General features: G+C 44.2%; 1 protein-coding gene across 1 annotated transcript; it reads right to left on the bottom strand.

Moving 5' to 3' along the window:
• Window positions 1-2,339: 2,339 nt before the first annotated feature.
• Window positions 2,340-10,489, bottom strand: STEEP1 (STING1 ER exit protein 1). Its single transcript, XM_058196711.1, has 7 exons — window positions 10,220-10,489; window positions 9,130-9,247; window positions 8,764-8,805; window positions 7,625-7,763; window positions 5,961-6,050; window positions 3,591-3,683; window positions 2,340-2,794 (listed from the first exon to the last, which is right to left on the bottom strand). The coding sequence occupies exons 1-7, from the start codon at window positions 10,341-10,343 to the stop codon at window positions 2,732-2,734; spliced, it is 669 nt and encodes a 222-aa protein (XP_058052694.1). The 5' UTR covers window positions 10,344-10,489; the 3' UTR covers window positions 2,340-2,731.
• Window positions 10,490-12,438: the final 1,949 nt, after the last annotated feature.

Raw genomic sequence — 12,438 nt, forward strand, 5'->3', positions numbered from 1 at the left:
CAAGGCGAAATAAATAAGTTTTAAGTTCGTGGCAAAAGGTCCTGAGGTCATATATATATATATATATATATATTTCCCTTTGACTGAAACAGTCCATTCAACCATCTCTGCTAACTCCATCCACTTTTGCAGCCATTCGTCCATGGTGGGGATCGAAATGTCCTTCCAGTTTTGGGCCTAAGGTGATCAACATATATAGTTCCTTCCCTTCTTCTTAAAAAAACAACCTTGAAAACCCAAAAAGGTGTTTCTCTAATAATTTTTTCCCCCTTCTTTTCATCGTCACCTGGTTGAAGGTCACCCGTTGGTGGCTGAGACAGCTTCCCTCCGGCTCCTGGATTTCCTTTTAAGGAGATTTGTGAAGGCAGGAAGTATTTTTTTTTTTTTTGGCATCAAAACTCGATCCGGCCAAGCTCCACCTTAGCTTGCTTGTGTCATCCACGCCCAGTGAACTTCTGCCTGAACAGGCCGAGTCTTGCAATGACTTGTGAAGCAGAACAAAGAGGAGATAAGTCCAGCTTTTTTAAATCTATGGAGATTCTCGGTCATCCAAGGTCAGGGTTGTCCCAAAGGTGCGTTTTTTTCAAGAGGCAACTGGGACTTTCTGCTTTTTTCTTTGAAGACGTTTCGCTTCTCATCCAAGAAGCTTCTTCAGGTCTGACCAGGATAGTGGGGAATGGAAGGATTGATATTCCTTGCAGGCAGCTGGTCCTTTGCATCCTTTTAGAGGGTGGTTGAGGGCACCTGGAGGTTTATCTGTATCCTCAGGGTCACCTGAGTGCTGCAGAGGGTTCCTGTAGTCTGCAATTTTTTTTCTCTGGAAATCCATTCTTATTCCCACACCATTCCAAGGGTCTTCATCCCAAAGTGCACAGCTAAAAATAAAATATAAATCCTTCCATTCTCCACCATTCGGCCAGAGCTGAAGAAGCTTCTTGGATGAGAAGCGAAACATCTTCAAAGAAAAACCAGAAAAGTCCAGTTGCCGCTTGAAACAAACAAACAAACAAACAAAAAGGCACCTTCGGTCCAGCTTCTCAGGAAGACCCTCCGAGTAGTAAACTCTTCCAACCTGGACCGTTCTCTTACCTGTTGGCAAAGATTATTTTTTTTTGAAAGGTGTTAAAACTAGCAACTTGTTTCTTCCTATGATCTGCTGTATGGGACAATTGAGCTCTTTCCCCCCCCATCAGAACTAGAAACTTGACGGGCTTGGTTTGGTTTAGCCACGTGTCGCTTGTAGACCTCTGCTGGCCAAACTCTGCTATTGCAAGACATTGGGATGAAAGGAGGGAGGGAAGGAGGGAAAGAGAAGGAGGTAGGGAGGGAGAGAGAAAGATGGAGGGAGGGAGGGAGAGAGACTGGAGGGAGAGGAGGGAGGGGGAGAAAGAGAGGGAGAGGAAAGGAGAGAGAGAGAGGAGGGAGGGAGAGAGGAGAAGGAGGAGGGAGGGAGAGAGAGGAGGGAGGGAGAGAGAAGGAGGGAGGGAGAGAGAGAGAAGGAGGGAGGGAGGGAGGGTAGGAGAGAGGAGGGAGGGAGAGAGAGAGAAGGAGGGAGGGAGGGAGAGGAGGAGGGGGAGAGAAGGAGAAGGAGGGAGGGAGGGAGAGAGAGAAGGAGGGAGAGAGAGAGAGGAGGAGGAGGGAGAGAGGGAGAAGGAGGGAGGCAGGAGAGAGAAGGAAGGAGGGAGGGAAGGAGGGAAAGAGAGAAAGATGGAGGGAGGGAGAGAGACTGGAGGGAGGGAGAGAGGAGGGAGGGGGAGAGGGAGAAGGAGAGGAAGGGAGGGAGGGAGAGAGAGGACTTACAGCAGCACTGAAAAAATGCCTTGCAACTGGTCCTTGTACACAACACCTCCAAGGTCGCACAATCAAAATTCAGATGTTTCTCAAGCAACAATGGCTGCAGCATCCTTGGGGTCCTGGGCTCACGGCTTGTGAACTTCCCAGCCAGCTTCTGACAAGGAAAGTCAATAGCAGAAGCCGGATTCCTTTAACAACTGTGTGATTCATTTAATAACTTCAGCGATTCACTCAACAACTCAACAACTGACCTTCATGTCATTTTTTTTTTAAAAAAAACCCTTTAATGTGTATTTTTGGCACCCGAGTTTAATGCTCGGTCGTTTCACTTGAATTTTTCCCTGGTTACCTCAGGGTGTAAACCGCACAAAATAATCCATGAAGGGAAAGAGAAATATAGTTGGAAGAAATTATTGTTACAATGAATAAAATGTTTTTTATTTACGATATTTTTTTCTTCAATTTGTGTCCTACTTCTCATTGTAAAAAAGTTGGTCACCTTATAATGAATTCCAGAGGACAAAGAAATGACAGCCACACAAAACTAATTGTTTACCAAATGTTTAATATTTTTATTGGTTTCTGTCTCGCCAGAATTCTATGTACATATGAAAATATACAAATAACTAAAAAAAAATCTCAAAAGTCTGCGGTTCTCCTCACACATTTTACAATGTTTTGCAAAACAGAATATTACAGCAAATTACAGAAATTGAAATTTTCAGAACCTGGAGAAGGAAAGCCTCGAAGGAAATTAAAACCCAGGCTACAGGCAAATGTTTATTAGAAATAAACCAGACAAGAAACAGATAGCTTCTGTTTGCCAGGTTGCCGCCATTCACTGCCATTTTCATGAGTGCAGCCAAATTCCTTGGGACAAACCAGAAAGGAAACAAAAGAATGTGTTGGATTGCTTCTCTTCTTTTGGAGAAACTTCTTACTTGAACTGATTGTCGATAAGTGTCCCTTTCATTTTGGCCTTCTTGGCTTCCAGCTCGGCCTGGTCAAATTCAAAAACAAAACAGAAAAGCAAGCATTAAAGGGATAGAATAGAATAACAAGAGTTGAAAGGGACCTTGGAAGTCTTCTAATCCAACCCCTTGCTTAGGCAGGAAACCCTACACCACTTCAGACAAATGGTTATCCAACATCTTCTTAAAAACTTCCAGTGTTGGAGCATTCACAACTTCTGGAGGCAAGTTATTCCACTGATTAATTGTTCTCACTGTCAGGAAATTTCTCCTTAGTACTAAATTGCTTCTCTCCTTGATTAGTTTCCACCCGTTGCTTCTTGTCCTGCCCTCAGGGGCTTTGAAGAATAGCTTGACTCCCTCTTCACGTGCTTTTGAACTGTTAGGTTGGCAGAAGGTGAGGCAAGGAACAGGAGCTCACCCAGGGGTGGGATTCAAGTAATTTAACAACCGGTTCTCTGCCCTAATGATTTCTTACAACAACCAGTTTGCCAAACTGCTCAGAAAGTTAACAACCGGTTCTCCCGAAGGGGTGCGAACTGGCTGAATCCCACCACTGAGCTCACCCCATTATGCGGCGCTAGGGATTCAAACCGCTGAACTGCCGACCTTTCGATCGACAAGCTCAGCGTCTTAGCCACTGAGCCACTGCGTCCCTTTCATAGCCTTCGACAAACATCCTCAGATCTACAAGTACTTTAAGGCATGTTATTTAGAGAGAATAACCGTGTGTCGGTTCCTACCAGAATCTCTGGAACTAGTCGTTGCCTCAAACCTGTACCGGAAGTGCAGAAATGAGAGAAGGAATGAAAAACAGACACTCACCAGTTCCTGCAGCCTTCTCTTGCTCATTCCTTTCCTTTCCAGCTGCTTCTCGATCACTTTGGCATTTTGGGCATATGAATCAGCAATTTCTCGCTGAAAAATATTCCATAAGAAGGGATTAAGGCTACACAATGGTAGTGTCAGCAGAAAAGAAACACATCCCAAACAGGCTAGAATGAAATATAATAAATAGCCCGATTTTATAGACCACATAGGACCATGATGGCAAACTATGACATGCAGCACCCTCTCTAATGGCACGCGAGCCAGCGCCCCAATTCAGCTCCGCTGCGTGTGTGCGCACGCCTCCCACCAGCCACCTGGTCTTCGGGGCTCTGCCACGAATGTGCGGGGGCAGGGCAGGTGCAGATGTGTTTGTGTGCATGCGCAAGGGCTGGGGCGCATGCAGGGGGCCGTTCACGCATTGCATTTTGGGGGTTCGCGTGCTTTGGGCAGTCGGTCTGGAAAAAATTAGCCATCACTGACAGGATTAAGTCTCTTATAGCCAATGTCTGTTAAATCCAACTGTCCATAAAACGCAAAGGTCCGTTAAATCCAAATGATGCAATTAATGTGATTTGTGTCAATTGACACCAATGGACATAATTGGTGGAATCATGTAACTGGTATCATCATCGTAAATCTAACCATCGTGATGTGTGAACTAGGGTTTATGGCTTAGGTTTTTATATGAACGTAGTCGGTTGTTGGTTTGTAAATAATAATTACCATGTAAACCATGATTAAGCATATAGTACTGTAACGTGATGCATGAACCAATGTGACTCATTTCAAATTGCCCATTGTGTTGGACAAAGATCTACTACAGTAATTTCTTTGGTCACTAGACATTACTCTGGTATCTTTCTAAGAAAAAAGAGAAAGTGTAAAAGATTAGAATCTACGGAGGGAAGAGGTATCATAATGACCAGAAGCCACTGACTAAACCCTTGGCTTCAAATATCAACCGGTTGATCACCTAAATCTCCCCTGTTGCCTTCAAGAAAATTGATGGGAAACCGCCAGCTAAGCTGGAAGGAGGGGTCAAACAAGGACCTAGCTTGGAGTCCTTGCATAGCTGTAAGCAACATAAATTTGATCTCCATCAAGATCCACAAAGCCTTATCTGGTCATTGCCAGGGGAAGGCAAAGTGTCTGGAGAGAATCTTGTAACATGTGTGGCAAACAGTAAGATTGCTGTCTTTTCTATCTTTTCTATTCTAAGAAAACCGGAACTATTTCTATTGGGCATTCTGGAAGGGAAAATGGAAAAAAATATACAATATATCATATGACACATATTGACGGCAAGTAGAATTGTGATAGCACAGAATTGGAAACATCCAGATATCCCACCGCACCAAATTATAATAATATATATATAGATGTGCAGAAATGGATAGATTATCTATGGAAATGAAGGACAGGGAAGATAGTGAGTACTATAAAATATGGAATAGATGGTATTCCTGGCTGCAGAGTAAACATAAAACTTAAGGGAGATTTTTGCTATGAGATTGAATTCTGAATAGAGGTTAATAGATAATTTAAACAAAGATGTTAGTTTAAGATAGAGCTACTTGGAAGTAGAATCTGTATATAGAGGTTAAATAGGATAAGAGATACCGATGTAGAAAAAGCTGTTATGAGTATTGTAATTTCGATGCGTTTGTCTTTCTTTGTTTTATATTTTTTACTTTTTGTGTATTGTGGGGTTTTTTGGTATTGTGTATTTTAAATTTTTGGAAATTTAATAAATATTATTTTTTAAAAAAAAAGATTGCTGTCTTTTTGGTATACTCGAGAAGCTATGGTTGCTGTTGTGTCTGCGCCCCCCGAGTCGGGCCTCCTGCCAGAAAGTGACTTGGAAAGTGAGGGGGAAGGGCCGTCAGGACTTACCTCGGGAGCACCGGCTTCCCTGGCTCAGCTCCAGGAGCCAGAGGTAGGCCAGGTGGAAGAGATAATGAGGCCTCCGTGCCCTGACTCTTTCCCCCCCAGGCCACGCCTCCAGACCCAGCTGATGGCAATCAGGCCTGGCTGGACCCTAGATTTCGTAGGCAGGAGAGGCGGGAACAACAGAAGCGGGGGGGCAGGCCTAGGAAGTGCTGAGTCATGGAGCCACACCCCACAGGATATAAAAGCAGCAAGGGCTGCTATGCCTCTTCGTAGCAGGCAAATCAACTGCTTAACTAGAGCTGAAGTACTGTTTGTTGACTCATCGGCATCAAGGGAGATAACAGAGACACTTGGCAGATGCTCGCTAGTTTGCTGCCAGAGCTGATAGTGCCGGCTAATTAAGTCATCGCTCGGACGGAGGCGAGGGGGGGGACAGAACAGTTGCTTGCTCTTGACCTATATGGAAGACCTTACCGCTTCAATCTCCTCTTCCTCTTCATCGATGGTGGAGACCGTCACTGAGCTGAACTTGCCCATGTCCTTGGTCCGTTTGGTCATCATCACCTTGGAAGGAGAGAAGTTTCTTTTGTAAAAGAGTATTACGTGCAGTTGAGGATTAGCAAACGTAAAAGATGACTACGGTATCCTTCACAGATCTGAAAAAAGCTGGTTCTGAAATTTAATACTAAGAAATGAAAGGCAGATCTGTCCTATACCTCATATTTTTTGGGGGTGTGTGTGTCTCAGAACAGGCGCCGTAACTTGCAGATCAACAGCTGTGTACAGATGTCCAATCCCCCCACTCTCCCTCTCTTTTTTTTTACAACTTGAATTCCTTAAGAGTTGTACCAATAAATGAGATGGGGAGGCTGTGTCCCAGATTCCTTTAGGAAGCTAAAGATATTTAGCAGATTTAAAATGGATTCCATTTTTTAATGCAAAATCAGGAAAGCGGGGGGAGGGGGGGGAACATACCCACTTACTTCCAAGACCTCAAGATTTCTTCTCAAGAATCATTCTGCTAATTTGTGGCCCTCAACCCTCAATATTATGCTTTAAAATATTGTGCGTTTGGCTGATGATTGAGGTGGATTGGATGAACTGAGGCTTATGGAGCTATGCTCTTGGGCCCGAGAAAAGGAAACCGAATGGAAGATTGCATCCTCCGATAAGATTTAAGTCAACTGGATATCAAATTTTTAAAAATGAAGATACGCCACACAACCTCTTGCTCTCACGACCAAATTATTTCAGGACTTCTTGGAGCAAGAAAAGCTTTCAGAGATCAGGTGAAGGACATGGACAGGGAGCTAGGAAATCCAGTCAAAAGACATTTTGGAACTCCACATCGGTTGGCAGCTCAAGGCATCCTGCCTACTGATCTCCTCTCCACATACTACAAGAATAGAATAACAGAGTTGGAAGGGACCTTGGAGATCTTCTAGTCCAACCCCCTGCTTAGGCAGGAAACCCTACACCACTTCAGACAAAAGGTTATCCAAAATCTTCTTAAAAACTTCCAGTGTTGGAGCATTTACAATTTCTTGACGCAAGTTATTCCACTGGTTAATTGTTCTCACTCTCAGGAAATTTCTCCTTGGTTCTAGGTTGCTTCTCTCCTTGATTAGTTTCCACCCATTGCTTCTTGTCCTGCCCTCAGGTGCTTTGGAGCATAGCTTGACTCCCTCTTCTTTGTGGCATCCCTTGAGATATTGGAAGACTGCTATCATGTCTCCCCTAGTCCTTCTTTTCATTAAACTAGACATACCCAGTTCTAGCAACCATTCTTCATGTGTTTTAGCCTCCAGTCCCCTAATCATCTTTGTTGCTCTTCTCTGCACTCTTTCTAGAGTTTCCACATCTTTTTTACATCGTGGCGACCAAAACTGGATGCAGGATTCCAAGTGTGGCCTTACCAAGGCATTATAAAGTGGTATTAACCCTTCATGTGATCTTGGTTCTATCCCTCTGTTTATGGAGCCTAAAACTGTTTATGGAGCTTTTTTGGCGGCTGCGGCACATGGCTGGCTCATATTTAAATGGTCGTCCACTAGGACTCCAAGATGCTTCTCACAGTTACTACTATTAATTAAACAGTTACTACTATTATTAGAAGAGAAGTCTCTCTGTCTCTCTACCTTCTTAGGGGGCTCTTGCTTCTGGGTGTAGATGTTGGTCTTCCCAAAACCTTGTCCGAATTTGACCACAGCCCCATCAACAATGAACGTCACGGGAGCGTTCTTCTGCTGGTGTTGATAGAAAAGGAGTAGGCCACACCTGGAAAGGAAGCAAAGACTTGTTTTATTTCCTACCTCTAATAAACAGTCTAACATAAATCTGATAGCTCACTTCCCCTGCTACATTAAGCCTCAGAATGACAGAAACTGCAATCATTTCACCCTTCACTAATTTGGGCCTACCAGTATTTGTTAAATTGGATGTCGACCATGGGTAAAATCTGAACCAGTTTAGAACCGGTTCGGTGGCTGCGGATACACTCTGAGTTCCAAATGTGCGCTGTGCGCGCACATGCAGTGCAAACCACGCCGCACATGCAGTGCAAACCACGCACCACGTGCAAGGTGCGTGTGCGCACCCAAAGGAGGCATGGGAAGGAAGGTAAGTAGAACAGCGCTTGGGGGGGTGCGATCAGCTGTGGTGCGCGGTTGGAGCCTTTTTAAAAAATTTATTTTTAAAGCATTTTTTTACTACCTATTCGGGCGAATGGGTAGTTTAAAAAATACTTTAAAAAGTAAAAAAAAAAGGTTCCGATGATCCCGCAGATTTTTTACCTTTTAAAAGCATTTTTTACAACCTATTCCTACCATTCGGGCGGGAAAAGCGAGCGAGCCGGAAAGAAGCAGCAAGCGGGCAAACGGGCGATTGGGTGGTCATGGGGTGGGGGGGCAGGGATTTTTGCTACCAGTTCTCCGAACCACCCACCACCATCGCTACCGGATCGGCTGATCTGGTCTGAACCGGGAGCATTTCACTCCTGATCTCAACCCCTAACAGCTAGTAGCCCAATTTACAAGAAGACACCCAATTAGGGATGCAGATAAGTTTGCATTAGAGTCTGCTGGACGACATCTTAACCACTACATCACACTGGATTTAAATCCCCTTATTTTTATTTTTATTTTACTTTGGAGAACTAGTTGGCTGCATTAATGCACCAGATCACAATGGCCCCCACAGGCTGCATAGTCTTTTCTCACAGGAATCAAGATTTGTTGGCTGTCTAATCTTCCGAATTACTTCCTCTCAAATCACTTACTTGCCACATTTTTTCCTGTATTGCCGTTCAATGCCTTCGGGCCTAGGTAGAGAAGAAAAATAGGTATAAGTCAGTGGTGGGATTCAAGTAATTTAACAACCGGTTCTCTGTCCTAATGATTTCTTCCAACAACCAGTTTGCCAAGGTGCTCAGAAAGTTAACAACCGGTTCTCCCAAAGTGGTGTGAACTGGCTGAATCCCACCACTGGTATAAGTGCAATGTACTTTGCTTAATCTTAGTTTGTTGCAAGAACCCCATTAAAAGCAAACGGTTGCTTCCGAAATTGGACATCTTTGATTTTGGCCATGGCTGTCTGGCTGCAGGCTGACTATCCCTGAAAATGGGGCTTTGTGAGGCCTTCCTACCTGCGCAGGTAAACATTTTCCTCTTCTTCCGTGTTACAGAATTTGTGGGCATGTTTGACCGCATCGATAACTCTGGCCCGATCGCGGGGCCTCATGGGCAGCTTCTCAAGTTGGCAATCTAGGAAAAATCATCATCATAATTTTTAAAAAAACCTTCAGGGAAAATAAATCTAAACTCTGGCGATCGATGCTGGGTAGGAGGTCCTTAGAAAACTAAAGCAACCAACCAACATCAAATCGATATTCCAATCCCGTGTTTTAGTTATCAAATCAGACTTCGACAGAAAACATCAAACCGCCAAACTTTCAATACTACTAAACTGCCTTCTAACATGAAAGCCATCATACAGAGCTTAACTATAGTTTTCTTACAGCAGTGTGTCTATGAACAATATTTGCCAACCTTGTTTTAGAAAACTAAAGCAATCAACCAACATCAAATCAATATTCCAATCCCATTTTTTAGTTATCAAATCAGACTTCGACAGAAAACATCAAACAGCCGAACTTTTGATACTACAAAATTGCCTTTTTCTACAGATCTTAATATAAAGCCCTGTGAATGAAACATTGGACAGCTCCGCTCTTGATTCAGGTCTCTTTTCCAAACCTTCCAAGATCAGGATGGTTAATTTATTTATTTATTTCATTACATTGATAAACTGCTCATCTCCCCATCCAAAAGCGACTCTGGGCAGCTATATACTTTTTGCATTAGGTTTAAACGCCCCCCTGCTCAGCCCCCAAATCAGTTCACGAGGCAGAGCTGTTATTTGCTGGTCTTGGGGGAAGCAGGACACCCCCCCCCATCCAGAGGACTGCAACTCCCATCATCCCCCAGCAGACCCACCAGGCTGAAAACTCTTGGCAGGCAAGCTTCAGAACCAACCCGAAGCTTTTGGGATTTCAACTCCCATCAGCCTCACCCTCGCGCCCCAACGGCTCGGTGCTAACAGCCGGTGCGTAATGGCCAAAAGTTTGGAGAGGGGCCCATGGGACCGCTTTGCGCCCTGGCCGACCGGAGGGCAGGAAAGGCGGGGATGGGGATGGGGCCGCCGTGGGGTGGGGGTGGGTCCCTTGCTTGGCTCACCCAAAACCAGCACCATCTGTCCGCAGAGGCAGTAATAGACGTGGAGCGGCTTCTCGCCATCGTCGTATTCTTCCCGGTCGCGCGTGTCCGAGCAGACCACGGAACGGGAGACCACTTTGGGCATGGCGGCGCAGGGCGAGCGGACGCGCTCCGCCTCTCCAAGCTGCTTCCCCGCCTGCTTGCAGCGGGGGTCGGCTCCGCCTTGGACCCGCCCGGGGCTGGAACTTGCAAGCCGGCAGAGCCAACCCCCCTCTCCTCGCCTTCCTTCCCCGGCTCCGCCCGCTCGCTTCGGCCGCTTGGAGCGCGCAAAGAGGGAGCGCGCAAAAGGCAGGCGCGGCTTCTTTCGGGGCGCAGGAGGAGCGTGAGAACCGAAGTTTCGGGACCCCCCGAACCGCCCACTTCCTACCACCGAGATGCGCAGCCCCCTCCCACTATCTTGATTGATGTCAGTAACATTTCAGTAACGGTAATAGAGTTGGAAGGGACCTTGGTGGTCATCTAGTCCAACTCACGCAAGAGACCAGTACTAGGGATTATAACTATGTCGTGATTCTCTACTATTTATTTATTTATTTATTTTGTCACAACATCATACAAAAAGATTATATAGTATATACACATATAAACATATATAGGAAGAAGAAAAGAAAAACAATAGGACAGGAACGGTAGGCACGTTTGTGCGCTTATGCACGCCCCTTTTGTTAGCCAACTATTGTTGGCTAATCTCGTTAGTTGGTCCAAGAAGATGACATCTTCCTTACCACTATTGGGAGATTAATCCCAATAGTGGATATTAATCCACTATTGGCTAGTTCACATAGTGTACTGTATTGCTTTAAATCTAATGTTTTTCAACCATGGTAACTTTAAAAGATGTGTGGACTTCAACTCTCATAATTCCCCAGTCAGCCTGCATTACAGATTGCTTATGTAGCATCCTATGACTATCACCAAGTGTTGTATCTTGTGATTCTTGATGAATGTATTTTATTCTCCTTATGTACACTGAGAGCATATACACCTAAGACAAATTCCTTGTGGGTCCAATCACACTTGGCCAATAAAGAATTCTATTCTATTCTATTCTATTCTATTCTATTCTATTCTATCCTATCCTATCCTATCCTATCCTATCTTATCCTATTCTATTCTATTCCTAATTCATATTCTATTCTATTCCTAATTCATATTCTATCCTATCCTATCCTATCTTATTCTATTCTATTCTATTCTAAGTCTTTCTATTCTACTCTACTGTACTCTATTGTCTATTCTATTCTAATTCTATTCTATTCTACTCTATTGTCTGTTCTATTCTTATTCTATTCTAAATTCTATTCAATTCTACTCTACTGTATGCAATTGTACTCTATTCTACTGTCTATTCTATTCTGTTCTATTTATTTATTTATTTATTTAGTTTTGTCATAACAATATATGTAGGTATCATACAAAAAGATTATATAATTCTATTTATTATTATTATATATATATAATATATATATTCTATTCTAATTCTATTCTACTGTACTCTATTGTCTGTTCTATTCTAATTCTATTCTATTCTAATTCTGTTCTATTCTCTACTCTATTGTCTATTCTATTCTATTCTATTCTATTCTATTCTATTCTATTCTATTCTATTCTATTCTATTCTATGATTGGAAGCCCACACATCTTAAAAGTTGCCAAGGTTGACTTAGTTCTGCTTTTATCAAGGGATGGCAGACTGCCTTGATTTGAGGCCATACAGAAGCCCAAGGCAAAAACCCACTGCAGGATGGTGTGACGTGGAACCCAGTTCAAACATTGTTTTGAGTCACTGAGCCCGGGGGGGACTTATTTTGGTGTAACACCAACGTACTGACCGCATCGCTTTCAAATTAACGCTCCGCCCACAAGCGGGGGCAGCTGATGCTACCAACCAATAAAAAAGACGGGGTGGGGAGGGTGGAAATGTAGCCGAACGGGTAAGAAAATGGTTTCTTCCATTAATTTCCCCCACCCCTGCTTTTTTTTTTAATTTTTTAACCTCCCCGCATTAGTCCCGCCCAGAATGCTCGGATTTAAGCGTCATCCTGAATGGTATCGCCCTCGCCGTTCGAAACTCCGCCCCTTCCTTCACCCCGCCCCCCCCCGCTCTCCGCGCGCGGGCGCAAGTGGTACGTCCCCGCCCGGCGTGAGTCGGCGGCTGCGCGCGTAGCACCGCCCCTTTC

Source organism: Ahaetulla prasina, chromosome 11, assembly GCF_028640845.1.
Source record: "Ahaetulla prasina isolate Xishuangbanna chromosome 11, ASM2864084v1, whole genome shotgun sequence".
NCBI classification, from domain to species: domain Eukaryota; kingdom Metazoa; phylum Chordata; class Lepidosauria; order Squamata; family Colubridae; genus Ahaetulla; species Ahaetulla prasina.

Excerpts from the sequence above, each read along its gene's own strand:
- STEEP1 (XM_058196711.1), bottom strand. The coding sequence starts at position 10,343 with ATGCCCAAAGTGGTCTCCCGTTCCGTGGTCTGCTCGGACACGCGCGAC. Across the intron at positions 3,684-5,960 it reads AGGAAGAGGAGATTGAAGCG|CGAGAAATTGCTGATTCATA; the intron begins GTAAGGTCTTCC and ends AATATTTTTCAG. Across the intron at positions 2,795-3,590 it reads AGAGAAGGCTGCAGGAACTG|GCCGAGCTGGAAGCCAAGAA; the intron begins GTGAGTGTCTGT and ends GAATTTGACCAG.